The sequence below is a fragment of the Rattus rattus genome, chromosome 2 (assembly GCF_011064425.1).
Source record: "Rattus rattus isolate New Zealand chromosome 2, Rrattus_CSIRO_v1, whole genome shotgun sequence".
Classification (NCBI taxonomy): domain Eukaryota; kingdom Metazoa; phylum Chordata; class Mammalia; order Rodentia; family Muridae; genus Rattus; species Rattus rattus.
In genome coordinates, this window is record NC_046155.1 from 163350809 (window position 1) to 163372713 (window position 21905).

At 45.9% G+C, this 21905-nt stretch overlaps 1 protein-coding gene across 1 annotated transcript in view; it reads left to right on the forward strand.

The window, feature by feature from the left end:
- The first annotated feature begins 440 nt into the window (after positions 1–440).
- Positions 441–21905, forward strand: part of Gpatch1 (G-patch domain containing 1) — a 48546-nt gene continuing 27081 nt past the window's right edge. Inside the window, exons 1-9 of the mRNA XM_032893858.1 lie at positions 441–527; positions 9396–9530; positions 10642–10727; positions 11623–11783; positions 12679–12776; positions 13810–13868; positions 16136–16378; positions 17790–17937; positions 20187–20266. Of these exons, the coding sequence (XP_032749749.1) occupies positions 455–527; positions 9396–9530; positions 10642–10727; positions 11623–11783; positions 12679–12776; positions 13810–13868; positions 16136–16378; positions 17790–17937; positions 20187–20266 (1083 nt within the window). The 5' untranslated portion in view covers positions 441–454. The remainder of the gene's footprint in view (positions 528–9395; positions 9531–10641; positions 10728–11622; positions 11784–12678; positions 12777–13809; positions 13869–16135; positions 16379–17789; positions 17938–20186; positions 20267–21905) is intronic.

The following is a 21905-nucleotide window of genomic DNA, read 5'->3' on the forward strand; positions in this document are numbered from 1 at the left end:
AGATATTTGGGTAGTTTCCAGCGTCTTATCGTGTCTTTCAGTACTCAGGCGCGTGACAGGGCCAGGATAGGGTGTTACAGAGACCAATTTTTGTTGTTGTTGTTTGTTTGTTTTTGTTTTTTTTTTTCGAGACAAGGTTTCTCTGTGTAGCTTTCGCTGTCCTAAAACTCTCTGTAGACCAAGCTGGCCTCGAACTCAGATTCTCCTGCCTCTGCCTTCTGACTGCTAGGATTAAAGACGTGCACTACTACCGCCCAGTCACAGATGCAAATCTTGTCTGCAGCTGGAGTCAGCTTTGCATAGGACTATGATCTGCAAGGAGGAGGTGACACTTCCCCGCAAAGAATTCAACTTTACAGTGTTACAGTGTTTCAATTCGCAAAGGCGAAACTGTGAATGTGTTTGGTCTATAGAGGCTCCCGTAGCGAGGGGGCGGAGCCCGGAAGGGAGCAGGATGGCGGCGTTGGACAGTGACAGCGAGGAGGATCTGATCAGCTATGGAACGGGCCTGGAGCCTCTGGAAGAAGGTGAGGGTCCGATGGCCGGCGAAGTCTGCAGGGCGCAGGCTGGGAATCCAGCACGTGGGCGACAGCGACATCTCGGCTTGGGTCTGGACTCATTTGCTGTGGGCACAGGGAACGCTCTGGAAAGTCTTGTGCACCTCACTTTGGCGCCGCGTTCTCGGGGGCTGAGAAGGACGCGGAGGGGTGGGAGATGCAGGTGTGACTAGGCAACTTGGGTATGATGGAGGGTGGTCAGTCAGTTTCTTGTCGCGAGGAAAGGTTTGCACGCGTACTTGAAAGTAAAAGAAACCAGACCTGGAAAGGCCTGGGAAGAAACACTTGAGATAGAAAATCTCTAAAGTGGCAGACAGTTTAGCAGTCTGATAGCAGAGGGATAGTCAGGACAACTGTGGGTGGCACTTGCAATGGTAAGGAATTTGGAGTGTGTGTGTGTGTGTGTGTGTGTGTGTGTGTGTGTGTGTGTGTGTGTGCTGAGGATGGAACCAAGGGCCTCATGCATAGCACTTTACAACTGAGCCACATACCCAGCCCCAAGAATTGGAATCTTTCCTTCTTCTGACAGGGTCTCATGTAACTTATGCTGACATCAAAGCCACTATATAGTTGAGACTGGACTCGAACTCTTGAACCTCCTATTCTTGCCTAACATGTGCTTGGTTTGCAACTGTGTGCCACACACCCAATAGGAGTTTGGCTCTTATACTAAGGGTAGGAAAAACCCTTGGTTCAATTTACACAAAGAGAAATGTATTTTCCCCTTTTTGGGGTGGGGGTGAAAAGGGAGGAGGGTCTTACTATCTCCACTTAGCTGAACTCACAGTATTCTAGCAGCCTCTGCCTCTGGTGTAAAGGTGTGTTGGCAGTATGCATGTTCTAACATTATGTTTGCTTTAATTTTGAGGGTAGTCTCCTTGGGGGTGGGCAGGAATGAAGTAGGGAAATTAGCTGGGAAGGTCTGGAGATTGTGGTTGTGTGGGCCGGAGAGTTGGCAGTGACAGCTCTTGGGTAGCTTTTGCATGGAGTAGACTTAACAGGCATTGACTGGAATTGCTGGTGAAATACAGGGGTGAAGATAAGAGGAAGCCAGGTTCTCTGATGTTTCTGATCTGTTTCACTTAATGACTAGATTTATCTACTGGGAGTCTATACCGCTGATGGTGGTGTTAACCCTGTGGGGAAGACAGAGTATTCACAGTGGTTCCCTGTAGACTTTGTCGGTGGAACTCCCTCCCCCCTACAACTGCCACCCCCTGCTTCCCATTCTGACCTCTGAGATATATTTTCACCGAGAGTCTGTCTGTTTTTCTTTCTCTCTTTCTTTCTTTCTTTCTTTCTTTCTTTCTTTTTTTCTTTCTTTTTTTTTTTTTTTTTTGCGGGAGTAAGTATAAAATAGGGTCTGTCTATATAGTCCAAGCTGGCCTTGCAAGCTGGCCTTGTACTTGTTAAATATGTAGACCAGGCTGGCTTTAAACTCAGAACTATTTACCTTTCTTAGCCTTCCCAGTACTGGGAGTACAGCTTTGCACATCACATATCACATATGTCTTAGACAGTTCTTCTGTGGCAGAGTCTCATGCAGCCCAAGCTAGCCTCAAACTTTTCTGCAGTGAAGACTGATTTTGAACTTCTGGTCCTCCTGTTTCCACCTCCCAAGGGCTGAGATGACAGGCCTGTGCTACATGTCCGGTTTGTGTGGTGCGGAGGATGAAACTCAGGCTTCTGTGCTTGTCAGGCAAGCATTCCACAATTGAGCTATATTCCCCAGCCCAAGCAGTTCTAATCATTAGAAATGTTTGTCAGATCCTGGCTCTACCCGTCCCCTCTGCTGACCAAAGGGAGAAAAGGGCTAGTCTCCATGCAAGTTCTTGTAGGTTTTAACTTTGCCCTTGTGTTTCCTCAGAGATGTTCGTGTTAGTGCACTATTATAAGTGATAATTTTTCTCTATCCCAACTAGTTCCCAAATAAATGAGACAGAGACGATAAGATTTATTTGGTCAAGTTTTACAGCATAATAGCTGAGCAGTTATTAATCTACTCTATTTCTTTAAGCTAATCTGGCTACATCCCAGCCAAAATCCACGTGATGCTTGCATTTTAGTATTGGTCTGGGTCTCTCAGCTCTGGGTATGTTCCCATAGTGTCTTCTTGACCCATTTCTCACAGAGAATCACCTCTTTTCTCTCTGCCCATCCCTTGACTGGTATCTCAAGACCAGTCCTATTCTCTGTGCTACTCAGCCATTGGTAGATCAGCTTTTATTGACAAGTCAGAGAATAAATGGGAGTAATGTTTACACAACATTGAGGCAGGAGATACTTAGAATAAGCACTACAATGCCACGTCCAGATTACAAGCAGATATGGAGACAGAAATCAGCAGAGGAGTAGTAAAGCATAATCTTTGCATGTATACAATAACATGTGTGCATAACCGATTTACACCCATTACCCTGGGTTTAAAGTCTCCTCAGCCCTAATTGTAGAGTTCTTCTCCAAGTAGACTGTCGGGTGGAACATGACCATCATAGCTATGTTCCTAATTCTAGCCTGTTTGTTCAATACAACTAAGATCACATTAGTTTTCTTGACAAGAACAACACCCTGTGAATGTAAAGAATCAGTTGATAAAGATCTTTGACTGGAGGAGTTTCCGGTTTAGTAGAGAACCAAAGCACAAGATTTGCAAGTACTAAAATATGTGATGTTATTGGATAGTATCCTTCACAAGCTATTGGAGAGGCCACAGGGAAGCCACAGGGTGCTGTGAAGACTGGTTAGACAGTAGCTGTGGAAGAGGTCAAGGGTCAGGCATGCACAACATCCATGTTGAACGTCCGTTTGTATCCTTTCCGTGTTTCTGGTCCTATGGTTGTTTCCTTGAGAAGAGATATGCTGTTAAGCCATCAACTGTTTGACCTGGGCTTTTCTAATTCTCCCTAGTTTGAAATCATATTATTATTACTGTGAGAGAGTATGCACGTGCCCAGTCTGTGTGCAGGGGTCGGCGACAACTCTCAGTAGTCAGTTCTCTCTTGCTATGTACGTCCCAGAAATTAAACTGAGGTTGCCAGCTTGGGCAACAAATGCTTTTACCCACTGAGCCATCTTGCTAGACCCTCCAGTTCTTCCTGTTTTTAACAACAGTTAGAAATGAAATAAATTGGTCTAACTGTGCTTTGGGGTGAAAGGAAGGGCATTGATTTGTAGAATCTTCTCTCTTTTTGATCCGGAGAGATTTATTATTTATACATGTCTGTCTATGTTTGGGAAGGACTGGTGAAAGAGGACATTAGATCTCCTGGGGCTTTATTTGTAGGTAGCTGTGAGCTGCCTGGTGTGGTGGGTACTAGGATCTGAACTTAGGTCCTCTGGAAGAGCAGCAAGTGCTCTTAACTGGTGAGCCATCTCTCCAGCCTCTCTGGAAATACTCTGTAACTTCAATGTTAGAAGCGTTAGAACTTTCTCCTCTCCCTCCCTCCTGCCTTCCTGGTGCTGATCCCACTCTCTAACACTGAGCTATATTACAGCCCCTGGTCCACCGCTCTCCAAACACTTTGAAGTCTCTGGCTGCTTTTTACAGCACAACTAGACCAATAATCACTCTTACTCCTGCTTTGAAGTTGTGCTGTCAGGTTAGGTAAACACTGGTGGAGGACTGGCTCCTTTGACTTAATTAAACCTTAATTAAAGTTGCTGGTCCTGACAGCGGGATTATTGGTTAAGTATTAGCTGGGGAGTTTAGTGACAGTGATCAGAAAGGAAGAAGTACACAGTACTTTCCTACTCTTCCTTAGACACCATCACCCCGTTATAGAATCCTCGATTCCAGCCCTCCTCTACAGATTCATTTTAGGGCTGTTTTATTTTTTTTCTTGGTGCTGTGACTACCACCCTTAAACTTACCTAGACATCCCTCAACACAGAGGATGTCACAGACCCTGTATCACCATTGCCAAGGGCCTTGTACTGTCAATCCTTTCTTCTCGCTCCATCTCACACTTCTTCCTTCTCCTCTGGTGCAATTGGACCGTCTCAGTATACCTGACACTATGGGTATTGTCTGTCTGTCTGTCTGTTTTTAATGGGAGGGGTGTGCTTTGGGTTAAGTCGGGGCTTTGTGCGTGCTAAGCACGCATTATTCCATGTTAGGACTCCTCTCCTCCCAAGGCCAGCACTGCCCTCTTAGACCTCCTGCGTGATGGCAGTTAAAGGTTCTGCTGAAATTGTGTCTCTACCTGCAGCTAACAAAACCCTGCTCGTTCAGGTTCCTTTATGCAGACACACGCATACAGGCCTTCCCTACTGGGTTCTGTGCTTAGCTTTTTCTACCAGTGTCTAGAACCCAGCTTCTTCCAGAGGCAGGGCTTTGGTGAACTTCTAGCTGAGGGGTAAGGACATCTGAGGAACAGTGTGGGTGGTAGCTCTGGCTTAGAGATAGAGTCGAGATCTGGCTCAGCTCCGTGCTTATTAACTGTGGGCCTCAGGCAGCTACTTAATAAGTACCCTTATCCAGGTACGATAAACAAGTAACTGATCAGCCCCTGATATGGGGAGAGTTAGTTGTTGTCTGTGGCCATGATTACAGTAGGTTCTGGCTAAAGTACCACTTCCTCTCTGGAGTTTACTGTCAACCTTGTTAGAGATGGCACCGTCTCCTCAGGAGTTCTGTGGAGCCTGGCTGGCCACACCAGTGGCTCTCATGACCGGCTGCCACCAGTCCCACTTAGTTGTCTGCAGATATTATCTTCCCTTCTATGTCAAGAAGGCTGCAAGAATAGCACCCTCCCTTACCTTATCCCAGGGCCTCACCTAGCCCAGCTGCAGGGCATGGGCAAGGTAGGAAAGGGAGCAAGCCCGCCACATATGCTGCTAAACATTCCACAGCACGCAGGACATCTCCCCACCACAAAGAACGACATAGAACAAACTGTCAGCAGCGCTGAGATAGCAAAATCTGACAAAGACAGGAATCATGCCAGACACATACAAAGTAATGGAGTGTGTGTACCAAGTTTCTAAGAAATGGGAAGTCAGGGTTATAACTCAGTAGGCAGAGTGCTTTTCTGGCATGCTTGAAGCCTTAAGTTATCCCCAGAACCACATAAAGTCATGTCTGTCATTTCAGTATTCAAGAGGTGGAGTTGGAAGGTTCTGAAGTTCACGGTCATCCTTGGCTTCATAGTGAGTTTAAGGCTTTGGGTTCATCCTGGCCACACTGGACCCTGGTTTTGTTTTTTGTTGTTGTTTTTCTTCTTAAAGAAAACAAAACAACAGTGAAAATCCTGCAGGATGAGAGCCTGGTCGTAGCTAGTTCTTTAAAGTAAAAATGGCACCATAGCTAGTGTTAACTGAGTCTCGCTATAGCAAGGCTTTGTGCATGGTTTGTTTATTGATGACGAGAATGGAGTCCAGGGCGTCTTGTGTGCTATACTAGGTAAAGGCTCCATCTCTGATCTGTTACTCAGTGATATTTAATTTTTGCTGCTACCACAAGATGTGTTCTATCATTATGCTAATTTTACAGTTTTAGAAGCCAAGCCCTGGAAAGACTAAGTCCTTGGCCCAAGACCACAAAATGAACAGGTTGTGCCACAGGAGGATTTGAACTCAGATTACCTGGCCTCTTAGTATAGCTCTTTATTTGATAGTGAAATGGGGGTGCGGGGGATAGAAGGAGTAGCTTTTGAGATAGGATCTCTTGTTAGCTCGGGCTGACTCAAACTCACAGCAATCCTCCTGCCTCAGTCTTCCAAGTGCTGGGATTACAGGCATGCATCACTATACCTGACCTGCCTACCTACCTACCCACCTACCTTTGTTTGTTTGTTTGTTTCTTTCTTTCTTTTCTTTTTTTTTTGTTTGTTTGTTTCTTTCTTTCTTTCTTTTTTTGTTTCTTTGTTTCTTTCTTTCTCATGACAGGGTTTCTCTGTGTAGCCCTGGCTGTCTTAGAACTTACTCTGTAGATCAGGCTGGCCTCAAATTCAGAGATCCACCTGCCCCTCTCTCTTGAGTGTGGGGATTACACGTATGCGCATACCACTGTCCAGCTATGCCTGGCTTTTTAATTAATTAATTTTGTTTAAAAAATAAGAACTGGGGGTTGGGGATTTAGCTCAGTGGTACAGTGCTTGCCTAGGAACCGCAAGGCCCTGGGTTCGGTCCCCAGCTCTGAAAAAAAAGAACCCAAAAAAAAAAAAAAAAATAAGAACTGGTTTAATTAATAAAGTCATGGGTATACCTGGCCTTCAGGGAATACCTCACTCGTGACACACAATGCTAACAGCAAGAATAGCAATGCTGGCTAGGCTCTTAAAAGCACTTCCTGTGTGCCCCTCCTGCTGTGTACTTCACAAGTGTTGTCTGATTTGCACACAACCTTGAAATAGCTGCTGGTCTGGTTGTCTCTGACTGGGGTCTCTAGCGCAGTCCTCTGTTTTACCTTCTGGTTGCATGGATTACTGGCATGCTTTCACATTTAGAGTTGGGGAAGCGCAAGTTGGGGCTCTGCTGACTGAGGTCCTGCACTAGTAAAGGTGGAGTTAGTGTTGGAGAGTGCAGCATTGTGACCGACCTCATGCCCTTAACTGACCACAAACCTGCTTCCTGTTGCATACATTTGTGGATAGCAAGTATGCGCCTGAGCTTGGATCCCTTCCACATTTTAACTAAGTGCAGAGCTTGGGGGTGGGCTGGGATGGGGGTGGGGACGTCCTCTTGGAGACGGGGAGGAGGAGGATGAATTATGGGAGGGTGGGCCAGGAGGGGGATAATGACTGGACTGTAAAAAAGTTAAAAGTAATTAGAATAAAACACACATTATTTTTTAAAAGATAAATAAATGCAGAGCTTTCGAGTTGCAGGCAGCAGTTTGTGTCATAACACCTGAAACTTGAAGCCTAAGGAACATTTATTTGCCTCAGGCTAAATGTGCAGTGGCCTTTGCTTGTACAGTGTGACAGCTCATTCTTTTTCAGACAGGACTGACAAGGAAGACAGGAGAGGGATCAGTAGTAAAGGTGCCTGCTGCTAACATGAGTTTGATTCCTGGGACCCATATGGTAGGAAGAGAAAATCGACTTTTAAAAGTTCTCTGCTCAGCATGGTGGCACACACCTTCAATCCCAGCACTTGGGAGGCAGAGGCAGGCGGATTTTTGAATTCTAGGCTAGTCTGGTCTACACAGATACATACAGGCCTTGAACTCATGATTGACAGTGTGTGCCATCACGCCTGTCTTAGTTAGGGTCTTATTGCTGTGAGCAGACACCGTGATCAATGCAAGTCTTATAAAGGACAACATTTAATTGGGGCTGACTTACAGGTTCAGAGGTTCCGTCCATTATCATCAAGGCGGGAGCATGGCAGCCTCCAGGCAGGCATGGTGCAGGGGGGGCTGAGTTCTACATCTTCACCTGAAGGAAGCCAGGAACAGACTGAGCATCCCCAGGCAGCTAGGAGGAGGGTCTCTAGGCCCACCCCACAGTGACACACTTCCTCCAACAAGGCCACACCTTCTAATAGTGCCACTCCTGGGCCAAGCATATGCCAATCATCGCAATGCCCATCCCCAGTATAAGTTTTTAAAAGTATTTTGTCTGTGTGTGCTTGACTGGAGACTGGAGGTCAGGGTTGGCTGTCTTCTCTGCTGTTCTCCATTTCCCTCCATTCATCTCTGCCTCCCTCAGCGCCGGGGCTGTCGATGTCTACATTGGCTTTCCCGAAGGCGCTATGATCTGCACAGCAAATACTCCCCACTGAGCCACCTCTCCAGCCCTAGTTTGTTTTTTTGTAATGAAATTGAGTTTTTATCTTGGATGTGTGCATGTGTATTATGTGTGCACATGTTTACTGTGTGAGTGAGAGCACTCATGTTCCATGTCATGAGTGTGGTGGACAGGATGACCTCTGGTGAGTCAGGGTTTCTTAGGCTGGGGCTCCTGAGCACACCGGGCTGTCTGACTTGTGGACTTCCAGGGGTTCTCCTGTGTCTCCCTCCCATCTTGTAGTAGGAATGCTGGGACTGCACACATGAGCAACTGCATCAGGCCTTATGTAGGTGCATTAATTACTCCTCTGTTGATGTGATAAAATATTATGACAGAAAACAATGTATAGAAAAAAGCCATAAACTCTGGTTTAAGGTTCTAGAGGGAGAGTCCACAATGGCGGGGAGGTGTGGAAGCAGACAGTCAAAGCATGGAACTGGGACATCACATATCGAGAGCAAACACAAGCAGGGCAAGTGAGCTAGAAGTGGGGTGAGATAATAAACTGTCAAGGCCTGCCCCAGGGATGTACATCCGTCAGCAAGGCTCGCGCGCACACACACACACACACACACACACACACACACACACACACACACACACACACGAGACAGGGTTTCTCTGTGTAATAATCCTGATTGTCCTGGAACTCACATTGTAGACCAGGCTGGCCTCTAACTCACTGAGATCCACCTGCCTCTGTCTCGCTAGTGCTGGGATTCAAGGCTACAGTTCTTAAAGGTTCCACAACCTCCCCAAGTAGTGCTACCAACCAGGGACTAGGTATTCAACTACACGGCCTGTGGGGCTCATTTCTCATTCAAACCACAGTTGAGTTTTTGGACTCTGAACTAGGGCTGGCTCTCATGTATGTGGAAGCGCTCTGTCCACTGAGCTCATCCTCCAGCGTGGACATTCTTGCTGCAACATATTTCTTAGTAGAATCTTCCAAAATGTATTGTTTTGTAAACTAAGCTAATAACGTCTAGAAACAGCAAGTTCAATTAAATGGACATCTTATAAGTGAATAAGAATGCATTATGTTTAAGAAATGACATTTCTCTAAAATCTTTCTAATTCATCATACCCTTCTCTCTTTGGCCAGGTGAAAGACCAAAGAAACCTATTCCTCTTCAAGACCAGACTGTCAGAGATGAGAAAGGAAGGTACAAGCGCTTTCATGGAGCCTTTAGTGGTGGTTTCTCCGCTGGTTACTTCAATACCGTCGGCTCAAAGGAAGGTAGGACCCTGCAGGAGCCAGAGGACTGTTGATCATGGGTATGACAGAGCTCAACCCCTCCTGGGTTTCATCTGTGTCAGTGAGTCTCACCATGTAGCTCAGGCCAGCCTGGAAACCTAGGCTCTCCCACCTCAGACTCCCGAGTTCTGGGGTGACAGGCATGAGTCTCCATGTCCAGATCCCTCCTGACTTTAAATAGAGCACAGAGATATTCTTTGAACAACTGGGTTGCTCCAGAGTCGACATACACACGATGTTGGGTGCAGCCTGACAGGGAAGAACCTTTCTCCTACTTTGTGGAAAATGGAGAGATTCCAGCCAGTGGTTAAAGCCAGATAGTGACTTCCCTCATTTTGTTTTGCCCTGAGCACCCTCAGGCAGATGCCCAGTTAATCACTGGCTGTACCTCTGACCCAGTGACTAAGAAGGTCAAGTGTCACAGGTGTTTTGCAGATTTGCAGATGAGGCCACTGGGGGTCATAGAAGTTGTAGAGTCAGGATAGCATCAGAACTGCCCAGGAATTATTCGACACAGAACTGTACACATCAGCTACTACTTGATCATGACCTGGAGAAAAATAAATTTAAATGTTGCGGGGTTGGCGATTTATCAGTGGTGGTAAAGTGCTTGCCTAGCAAGTGCAAGACCATGGGTTCGGTCCCCAGCTCCGAAAAATAGAAAAGAAAAAAAAATTAAATGTTGCACTATAATGTATAATCAGTTCTGTAATTAAAGTAACATGTGTTGTTTTCTCTTTCTTTTCTTTCTTTTTATTTTCTTTTTTTGAGACAGTGTCTCACTGTATAATCTAGAACTTGCGATGTAGACCAGGCTGTAGCTCCATCTGTTCTTCCTCCTGAGTGCTGGGATTACAGACATGCACCACCCAATTAACTGAATACTTTCTTACTTAGGAGCTGAGGATAGAGCCCAGGACCTCACTGCAGGCTAAAGCAGACATTCTACCACTGAGCTATACCTAGTCTGGTCTACCGAGTGAGTTCCAGGCTGGCCAGGCCTTTGTAACAAGACTCCATCTTAACAAACGCAAACAAACAACAAATGAAATACTGTCTAGGATCATATGATTCTAAATCCTTTTCCTTCCAGGATGGACACCCTCTACCTTTGTGTCTTCAAGACAGAACAGAGCGGACAAATCTGCTCTTGGACCTGAGGATTTTATGGATGAAGAGGTGGGTCAGGCAGTGACAGGGTCCTTGCATGTGCTGCCTTTTCCCTCCCCAGAAAGCCTGTGTAAGCCTTCCTTCCTGTCCGAGGCCTCACCTCTTAGATGTTATGCTCATGCCCTATGTGCCTGTCAGTGGCTTCTCCATCAGTCAGATGTCTGTGCAGGGGACCCTGGGACAGTTTCTGAAGTCAGGGATGTCATGTAAACGCCAATGTACTCAGACATCTCTAGTTGTCTCTAACTCAGTGTCCATGGTACTGAGCCCGTGGCTTTTCACAGGAACCCTGAAGCAACCGTGGTTTTAGGAACTGTAAACTATCTAAAATTAAACTCCCATTACTTTAAAACAACCTGGGCATGGACTCACCCATGGACACAGTTAAGTGCAGTCCAACAAGCTGTAAGCTACCAGGAGGAGTTAAGGAGCCCCTGGGTCTTGCCATGTAGCTGAGACTGGCTCTCAACTTGTGACCCTCCTGCTCCAGCCTTCCCTAGTGCTGGGATCACAGGCAGCTTGCCATCACATCTGACTTCTCTCTCTCTCTCTTTAAATTTTATTTAGTGTATTGAGATGCTATGTTGCATGTGAGTATGCACACAAGAAGGGACTGCAGTTACAGACAGTTGTGAGCTGCTATACAGATGCTGGGAATTGAACCTAGGATCTCTGGAAGATCAGTCAGTGATCTTAACCGCTGAGCCATATTTCCAAACCCCAGACTTCTCTCTTTTTCTTTGCATATTTACAGGAAACTGATCTCTGTTTAAAACTTTGTTGTGTGTATGTGTACAAAGGCATTTGTGTTAGTACAGAGCATTTGTGTATGTGTGTGTTAGTATCAGTGCATTTGTTGTGTGTGTATAAATGAACTAATTCTGTTTAATTTTCTTCTTTGAAGGATCTTAGTGAATTCGGGATAGCGCCTAAAGCAATTGTTACCACGGATGATTTTGCTTCCAAAACCAAAGACAGAATACGGGAGAAGGCCAGGCAGCTGGCAGCTGCTGCAGCCCCTATTCCTGGAGCCACGCTGCTTGATGATCTCATCACGCCAGCAAAGTGAGCGGGGGAGGGGTTGTTCCAGGTTCCCAGCAGGGGCGCTTCGTACACGTGTGGTTATCTTTCTCAGGGATAGCTAAGCTGCAGGCACAAGGTGCTCTCTGACCAGAAGAGTGAGAGAAGGGGTTTCACCCACAGTGTCTCCCTTTATCCCTGCAATGAAAGGCTGTTAGGAACTGGGGTGGCTTCCCTTCCTCATAGGCCTTGTGGCTTCTATCCTGCCTGCACCCTCTCCATTCCCTCCCTCCCTGTCTTCCTCCACACCTTCCCTCTGCTTTTCTTTCTCTTCACCCTCAGCTTGAGGACAATCTTACTAGTTTAAAAGATAGATTATTCCCTTCCATAGGCAAGGTAGAACTCTCAGTAGTTGCCTAGAGAATGAGAAAGAGGAGACAATAGAGACAAAAAGCCAAGCTCCTAAAGCTGGTTTGGGGAGCAGACACAGGGTGGGCAGGGGAGCCATCCAGGAAGAATAAGGAAGACCAAAATGTTGAAGTGCTAGGGAAACGTGCTTAGAGAAGAGATAGAAAAAAAGGAGTTATGCTTTTCTGATTAAGTGGGCAGACTTCCGAAGCTGCATGGCTGTTACCTGACTTTCAATTTCTGTATACTTTGTCTTCTGTTTCTGGGTGTGGTGTGGCCTGATTAGAATTTTCTGGTGTCCCTGGGCTGCAGGTTTCCTTGACAAGGACTTCCCAGAGACTCTACAGGCCCATCTCAAAGGCCAAAGAGGCAGATGTGTGTCTCCCCTAGTTCAGATGTACCTCCAAGCCCACAGGCTGGGCCATTGTGCTATAGCCGCAGGATGAGCACAGACAAGGCAAGCGGAGGAACTAGAGCAGGAGTTGTTTACCAACATTGCAGTTCACCGTCAGTGTTTCCATATCCTGTCTAGATTGTCTGTTGGCTTTGAATTGCTAAGAAAAATGGGTTGGAAGGAAGGACAAGGAGTCGGCCCTCGGGTGAAGAGAAAGGCACGCCGACAGAAAGCGGGTAAGCCAGCTTGAGGCCCCTTCTTCAGTGCACATCCTGGTTTGTTTAGTTTTGTCTTGTAAGACAGGGTGACAATCTGCAGTTCAGGCTGCCTGGAGTTCTCTGTGTAACTCAGGCTGGCCTCAAACTCATGATTCTCCTGCCTCAACCTCCTGAGTGCTGGGGTTATAGCTGTGAGCCATGACCCTTAACTACAGCATAGTTTCTGGTTTTTTGTTTGTTTTTTTAAAGGATTTCTTTATTACTAGCTGGGTATGGCAGCACATACCTTTAATCCCAGCACTTAAGGAGCTGTGCACACCACATATGTGCAGGAGCCCTGGGAGGCAGAAGAGAGTGTCGAGGCCCTGGAGCTGGAATTAAAAGATAGTTGTGAGCTACCATGTGGCTGCTGGGAATGGAGCCCAGGTCCTCTGCACGAGTAACAGGTGCTTTGAGTCACTGAGCCACTGACCGCTCCAGGCCCACAGCATATTTTGGAAAGCTGCATATTCCTAAAAATAAACCGCTGAGTCAGGTAGCATGCACATAGTGTAAGGTTTTCGGTGTATGCACAGTAACTTCTGGAAGGATTGTACAGTTCACATTCTTACCTGGAGTGTAGATGTTTGCTTTACAACCACACCTTAACTGAATCACAGTCACAGTCAACATTACTGTTTCCTCCTCCTCCTCCTATTTATTTACTGATTGATTGATTTATGCTAAAGATTGAACCTACAGCTTTACACATCCCAGGCAAGGACCATATCAGTGAGCCACACTACACTCACAGCTTAAAATTATTATTTTTCTGCTCTTTCCATACCCTCTGTGTCCCCAGACTGTGAGTGAACCCTTTGAAGGCAGGAGGAATGTCCTTTGGGTCCCTGCAGTACATTATTGGAGCACAGGTGGATTGGGCCTGTCATCCACCCAGGACCCTAAGGGTACAGCACTTTATGAGTGCAGTCATGTGCTTCTGATGAGTGTCAGGGGCTCGGGCTTTGTTTTCCTTTGCTCCTGACTAACGCCTTTGGGATCTCTTTTGTAGATCCTGGTGTTAAGATCTATGGCTGTGCTTTGCCACCTGGAGGCTCTGAAGGGTCTGAGGTATGTTACAGTAGAACGGGCTACTTCATGATGGTGAAATTGTAGGGTCACAAACTGGGAATGAAGCTCAGTGGTTGAGCCTAGCATATGCAAAGTCTTGGGTCTGATCCCTATTGCTGAGAGAAAATAAAAAAACTGCCGGGCTTGCTGGTGCACAGCAATAGGTAGACTGAGGCAGAAGGAAAGGTCTCTAGGTCTAGACTAGCCTGAGCTACATAGTGAGACTCTGCCTCAGAAAACAGTGGGATAGCTCAGTGGAGAAAGGAGCTTGCTGCCAAACCTGACCACCTGTGTGTGATCCCCTCAACCCCTGACCCAGATATAAGGAGAGAACCAACTCCCACAAGTTGTCCTTTGACCTTTACATACACTGGATGGCATGCATGCCTTTGTGCCCACATAATTTCTCTCTCTCATACATACATACATACACACACACACACACACACACACACAAATAAATAAATAAATGTAATAAAAATTACAATGCAACAACAAGGAAAATCCTAAGCAGTACCCAAGCAAACAGATAACTAAATCAATCAAGGTCATGAGCAATCTTAGGAATTTCTTAGGGTCCCCTATCTTGGAATAACCAACCATGCCCTAAAGCTGTTATTACTATGTCAACTGATACATTCAACAGCTTGCTAGTACCGTAGTTGTCCCAACTACATTCTTATTTATTGATTAATTGAGACAAGGTCTCACTATGCATCCCTGGCTGGTCTGGAACTCACTGTGTAGACCAGGCTGGCCTTGCATTCAGAGAGATCCTCCTGCCTCTGCCTCCCAAATGCTAGGATTAAAGTTGTGCACTACCTGGGATTTGGGGTGCTGGTGAAATGACTCAGTGGTTAAGAGCACTGTCTGCTCTTCCAGAGGTCCTGAGTTCAGTTACTAGCATCTATATGATGGCTCACAACCATCTATACTGAGATCTTACGGCATGCAGATGTACATGCAGATAAAACACTCATACACATAAAATAAATAGATAAAAATCTAAACATGGAAAAGAAAAACTTGTGTGCTATGATGCCCTGCCTGTTCTTACTTTTTTTTTTTTTTTTTTTTTGTGAGGTTTAAAACTAGGGCATTGCATGCTAAGCATGTGCCGAACTTTTGAGACACACACATACTCTTGCCCTTGTCTCATAGTCTTTCTTTTTCCTCTTTTTTTGTTTGTTGTTTTTTTTTTTTTTTTTTGGAGCTGAGGACCGAACTCAGGGCCTTACGCTTGCTAGGCAAGCGCTCTACCACTGAGCTAAATCCCTAACCCTTGTTTGTTGTTTTTTTTTAAAAGATTTATTTATTTATATGAGTACACTGTTGCTGCCTTCAGACACACCAGAAGAAGGCATTGGATCCCATTACAGATGGTTGTGAGCCACCATGTGGTTGCTGGGATTTGAACTCAGGACCTCTGGAAGAGCAGTCAGTGCTCTTAACCACTGAGCCATCTCTCCAGCCTCTTTTTGTTTTTTTGGGGGGGCAGGTTTTTTCTTTTTTTTCTTTTTTTTTTTTTTTTTTTAATGTGTGTGTAACAGTCCTGGCTGTCCTGGAGCTAGCTTTATAGATTTGGCTGGCCTCTAACTCACAGAAATCTGCCTTCCCCTGCCTCCCAAGTGCTGAAATTAGTCATGTACCACCACCACCCAGCTAGATTCTTTTTTTTGAAAGAGGTCTGTGTCTGCTAGTTAGTCTCTCTGTGTGTGCAGGTGCCTACCAAGGGCAGAAGAGGATGCCAGATCCCCTAGAACTAGAGTTAAAGGCAGGTGTGAGCTGCCATGCGGGTGCTGGGAACCCTGGTCCTCTGCAAAAGCAGAGAATGCTCTCAATGGCTGAACCATCTCTCAGCCTCTGCTTATAGCAGTGGTTGTTAACCTGCAGTCATGACCTGTTTGGGGGTCGAATGTCAGATATTTATATTTCAGTTCACAGCAGTCGAGTTCTGAAGTAGTTTTAATTAATATTAATAGTAAGTAGTAAATAGTATTTAACAATGAAATAATCTTGTAGTTGGGGTCACCACGACATGAGGAACTGTATTAAGAAGGTTGAGAAGCACTGGTTTCTCGTCTCACTGTCTCACCATGACGTCACTTTTGTTAGTATCGCTTTTTCCCAGGGATGGGGTCTGGCCATTCACAGCATCAGCAGTAGAAGCCTGGCAACCGTTTTGTTTGGAATTAATCACTGAACTCTAAGAAGACTTGGCACCTGATACTGACTCACCTTAATTCCTCCTCAAACATTTGAAACAGGATGAAGATGATGACTACTTGCCTGACAATGTGACTTTTGCTCCTAAAGACGTCATGCCTGTGGATTTTACACCTAAAGATAATGTACATGGGTTGGCTTACAAAGGCCTGGACCCCCACCAAGCATTGTTTGGAATGCCAGGAGAACACCTGAATCTTTTTGGTGGAGCATCTGAGGGGACCAGCCATCTTCTTGGAGATGTTGGGCTGAGTAAAGGAAGAAAACTGGGCATTTCTGGCCAGGTAAAAGTTTCTGTGTTGTAAAAGCAGAAACACTGATAAATAAGTATACTTCCCATGGTAGGTTAGTCCATCGTAGGTACTTTGTTTGCTCAGTGAGGACTTTGAAGTCCTATCCTGCCTCCCCATGAACCCCCTCTTTCTCTCTTTCTCTCCCCCTCTTACTATCTCTCTGTCTTTGTCTATCTCTGTTTCTTTCTCTTTCATTTTGGGGGGCTTGACTAGTATATGCAAGGCCCTGTGTTTCAGCCCCAGCACTGAAAGAGAGACAGAGGCAGAGAGAGAGAGAGAGAGAGAGAGAGAGAGAGAGAGACAGACAGACAGAGAGAAAGACAGACAGAGAGACAGACAGAGAGACAGACAGAGAGACAGACAGAGACAGATAGACTTAGGGCCTTGCCTACAGTAGGCAGGTACTTTTTCACAGTGCCATATGCTCAGTCCCAGATTCTGTTTCTCTGAGGGTCCTTTGGTGGCACCTGTGATGTTTGCCACCCTAATTCTAACAATGGTGCCCAAGAGCCTGTGTGTCCTTGGTAGAGACCCATGTTCCCTGCTGGAGGTCTGTTTTCCCATCCTGGTGGGGCCAAGAAGAAAAGCACCTTTCCAATACTTTGATTTAATCTAATTGTAACTGGGAGCCCGAAAGATGGCCCAGCAGACAGCTAAAGCCGCTTCGTTCTTGCCACCGCACACTGCTTGTAGGACTGCTTGTCAGGCTCTTGGGAGTCAGGAGCACCTGGGCTGTCCGGACTTGGAGGTTTTGTCCTTTTGGAGCGCCCTATTGTCCACCTTCTCAAATGGACTCACAGGTTCTTAAAAAGAAAGTGGGCAGCGTGGTGCTGCTTTCCTTTAATTCCTGTACCTGGGAGGCAGAGACACATGGACCTCTGTGAATTCCAGGCCAGCCTGGACTACATGAGAACAAGTTCCAGGACAGTCAGGGTGACATAGTGAGATTTTATCTCAAAAAACCAAAAAGTTGGTTACTTTGTTTTGTTCTTTCTTTGCATGCCCTTCCTCTTCTTCCACAAGAAGTCAACTTACTGCAGGCTGTTTCCCAAAGGTCAGACCTTGGCCCTGCTGACCAGAGACCAACAGATGTGTCTGCCTTCTCTTTTCAGAGTCCCATTCCTGTCTGTTCAGTGCTGTGTGGGTGCTCACATCTTTGCCCATGCTTGTGTTGGCGTCCCCTGCTGGGGCCGGAGGACGATGCCTATGCTACAGTGTGGCATTCGCCTCTGTCACTGATGTTCAATAGACCTGAGACTCTTCTAACTTAGGGTTCCCATTAGCTTCTCTCTCAGTGATCTGCAGGTGTACATGCATCCGCTGGGTCCGTAATACAGCTTACCCTGCAGTGCAGACAGACCCTCCAGCCTGGGAGCCCTGTTTGAAACCTTGTGTGTTGCAGGCTTTTGGTGTAGGTGCCCTGGAAGAGGAAGATGACGACATCTATGCCACGGAAACCTTATCCAAGTATGACACTGTGCTGAAGGACGAGGAGCCTGGAGATGGCCTCTATGGCTGGACAGCTCCCAAGCAATACAAAAATCACAAAGGTACTTCTTGGCAGCCCAGACGGTAGGACTGGTTGTCAGGCTCTTGGGAAGAAGGGGGTGCAGGCTCTGGTACTGGAGTGCCAGACTCGGTAGAGAAGGGGGTTATCAATGATACAGGATGTGGGGACTGAGAGATGGTTTAGTGGTTAGGGACACTGGATGCTCTTGCAAGGACCTGGGTTTGGTTCCCAGCACCCACATGGTGACTCACAGCCATCTGTACCTCCAGTTCCAGGGCATTTTATGCTCCCTTCTGGCCTTTATAGGTACACATACATACAGTTAGGCAAAACACCTATAAACATCAAACAGAAAGAGATAACCCAAAAATATGCAGGGTGTGAAACAACGGAAGCTGATATAGTGGCTTGTTCTTATAATTCTATCACTTGGAAAGCTGAGGCAGGAGGATTCCTGTGAGTTGGAGGCCTGCTTTGCAGTGTATAGGACATAAGAAAGAAATGGGGTTTAGGCCACAGCTAAAGCCGTCAGTGACGATGGGATGTACTTGGGAGCTGGAGAGGCGACTGTGTGGCCTGGTGCCATGTTGTGGTCAGACAGCAGTGAGGACTCAAAGTTCAGGGAAATGGAAGATTCAGCCAATTTAAACAGCAGGGCAGAAGACTAGGTTTGGGTACAGGTGACAGTGCCAACAATCTGTAACACAATAGAGCTCAGCTAACCTGCCCCCCCCCAACTCCTGAGGCCTCAACAGGCTGTTGTCTGTAATCAGACATGGTCGCTCACCTAACCTTTTTGTTTTTTGTAGTTAAGTTTTGACTATAGAGGCCAAGCTGGTCTCAAAGTAGTGCTCTGTCTGCCTCCACCTCCCAGGTGCTGGAATTACAGATGTGATTATTATAAATATTGGCGTCTCTCAATATAACTTAAATCTCCAGACAGAGTCTGTGGTGATTCAGATCCCTTGGTTAAACTGCCATTCCAGTCTTGATTTCTAGAAATGGTGCAGGGGAGTAGACAGGGTGGAGAATCAGGAGTGTCTAATACAGTCAGTCAGCACAGTGCCCTAGATCCTATCACAGTACCCCCCAGTGCCCAAACAATACACAGCTTCACATTTGTAAATTAGAAATGTTATTGTATATGTTACATGCTACTGCATTGATACCATTGACAATATGTTACATGTTAATTATATAATAATGCAAAGTACTAGTTACTAATTGAGCATACTCTAGACACTAATGGGAGAATGAAATTGATAATAGTTATCTTAATTATATCAGTAACCAATATTTAAGTTACCTAAATTATTAACAACTTATAATAGTTGGTAGTTTGCAATAGCATATACTCTAGTCTGCTTTCTGAAACAAATCCTTCACTTTTCCTGAATCTAGTACCTTCGTTCTGCTGATGAGTTTGGTATATTTTGTCTCTTTTTTAATTTGCACATATTTACTGCTCATATTTTCTTTTGACTGAGTGAATGTATCATTTCACCCAACCTCTGCAACTGACTTTTAGATTTCTTTTCCTTCCAACAATTAATGGGGCTAGAATGACTCTTATGTGTACCCACTCTGCAGAAAGTCTTTTTGTGACTTGCAGGGCCTTTGTCACAGGCTTGCATTGGCAGCCACCGGACCATCCCGACCACGTCAGAGGGCGTTGGTCACTCAGTTTCCTTAGTCTGCGGTCTTCTCTATCTACTGTTAGCATTTCATTTGCAACAAGAGTTTGTTCCCTGGCGAGTTCACAGCTGACCTGGTTGTGTTGCCTAGGAGCCTTATTTGGGCTGTTGCTAAGGAAACTGGGACACAGCCACCCTGGGGCACTGTGTGAGAAATGACCCTTGCAGTTGGGATCTTTCTTTTGACACTCTAGCTGGCTTTACTTGAGAACTTTCACTTAAATAACCGCCAGAGAGGACAATTTTATGGGGCCATTTTAGATCAAGTTTTTAGATGTTTCCTGATGGCGGCAGCACATCATGGTGGTGGCCTGTGCTGAGGCTGTTTTGCTAAGGTCCTTGCTTTGGGTGCTTGTCCTGGGAGGGAGGCGGAGGCAGCTGTCTGAGCTGTCTGGGTCGCTGGGCAGTGGAGAGCAGTTTGGTCTAAGCCTCACTGTGTCAACAAAGGGGTGAGAGTTTGAATGCCACTGGGTCCCCAAATGCTCCTTCCCAGTGACCTCACCCAGGGTGCTGTTTATGCTCCGGAAAATAAAAGGCCTCTTGTCTTACTTAATCACCTCAGCTTCTGGAATTAATCAGTGATGTCATTTTGTAGAACCCGAGAGAGATCTTCGATATGTTGGCAAAATTTTGGAAGGATTTTCCTTGGCTTCTAAACCTTTATCTTCAAAGAAAGTAAGAAAACCTTTCCATTAAAATTATTTTGCTTGTTTGGTACTTACAGTGTTTATTTTAATATTTATATGTTCTTTAATATTTATACTATCATCAAGTAATTAATTGAGCTATATCAATGTACTTATGGAAACCTGGCATTCCTCTATGCATACTCCTCTATTAACATTTTTTTAGAAGAAATCTGGGTATGACAGGACAGGTCTGTAATCCTAGCACTTGGGAAACTGAGGCAGGAGAATCATATTCTGAGGCAGCCTGTTTCAAAAAGCTGAAGGGGGCTTCACTTAGCCCAGCCAGTAAAGTACTCAAGACATGAATTCAATCCCCAAACCCATGTCAAAAAAGCTGGTGCAGTGGCTGTACAGTGGCTTCCAGTACATGGAAGTTTCCAGAGACTCACTGTCCAGCAGTAGAGCCTTCTTGACAAGTTCCATGCCAGGGAAAGAGTCTGTCTTAGGAAACAGAAGGTGGGGCTGGAGAGATGGCTCAGCAGTTAGGAGAACCGGCTGCTCTTCCAGAGGACCCAGGTTTGATTCCCAGCACCCACATGCAGCACACGACTGTCTCTAACTCCAGTTCCAGGGGACCCAGTGCCACCTTTGGCTTCTTCTGGCACCAGACATACATGGTAGCACATAGATGTACATATAGACAAGATGCCTATACACATTTTAAAAAAAAAGACATTTCCATTGAGAGGCCAGTAATGTGGCCTAGTGGTTAAATTCCCAGCACCACATAGAACCCCAAACCTTTGCATCTTGTGAGAGGGCAGTTCTCTTACTTTTAGACTAACTTGATGTATTGGGAATATTGCTCAGGGGAAAGTGCTTGCTTACCACATGCAAGTAAACGCAAAGGTGGTGGTGATTTCTTGATAGGAGTAATTCCACTGTGTCCGGGGAACTGTGAACTCCTAATTCTGCCAGTAACAACAGGATACAGACATGGATGTGGTGGAAAGTTCTCAGGCCAGTGTGCACCTGGGCCTGAGTGCTTCACTCAGTGTTCAGGGTTGACTTGGTTCTCACTTTCAGGGAACTTCTAATTCTAGAAGTCAGTGTACAAGCAATGGTTAATCTATGCTTGTTACACTAAGAGCAAGGGAACCCTTCAGTAGTTACTTAAAATATCTAATGGTTGGGTATATGATGCAGCCTTTAATGCCAGCACTCAAGGAGCAGAGCTGGGTGGATCCCCAAAGGGAGAAGCCAGCCTGGTCTCCAGATCTGAGTTTCAGGACCGCTAGAGCTACCCAGTGCAATTCTGTTTCCAAAAGAAGTCTAATGCTTAGGCTGGGCATGTAGCTCAGTTACAGAGTGTTCAGTGTGTGGGAGGTCCGTCAGCCCCCAAAGAAACAAAGAAGCAAAACTTCCCTCTAACTTTTCTATTCTGCTGTCATTAATGTCTTCAGAGTTTGAAATCCAGAAATTTCACAGATAGGTGTAAATGTCCATGCTGTCAGCCTTTACCCCCCTCCCTCTCTCCTGCTGAGGTTTGACCTAAGACCTCATGTATGTTAGGCACACACTTTACCCCTCAGCTACACCCTAGCCTGTCTTTGTTACTTTGTTGTTGTTGTGGTGTGGTGGTGGTGGTGGTGGTGGTGGTGGTGGCGGTGGTGGCGGTGGCAGCG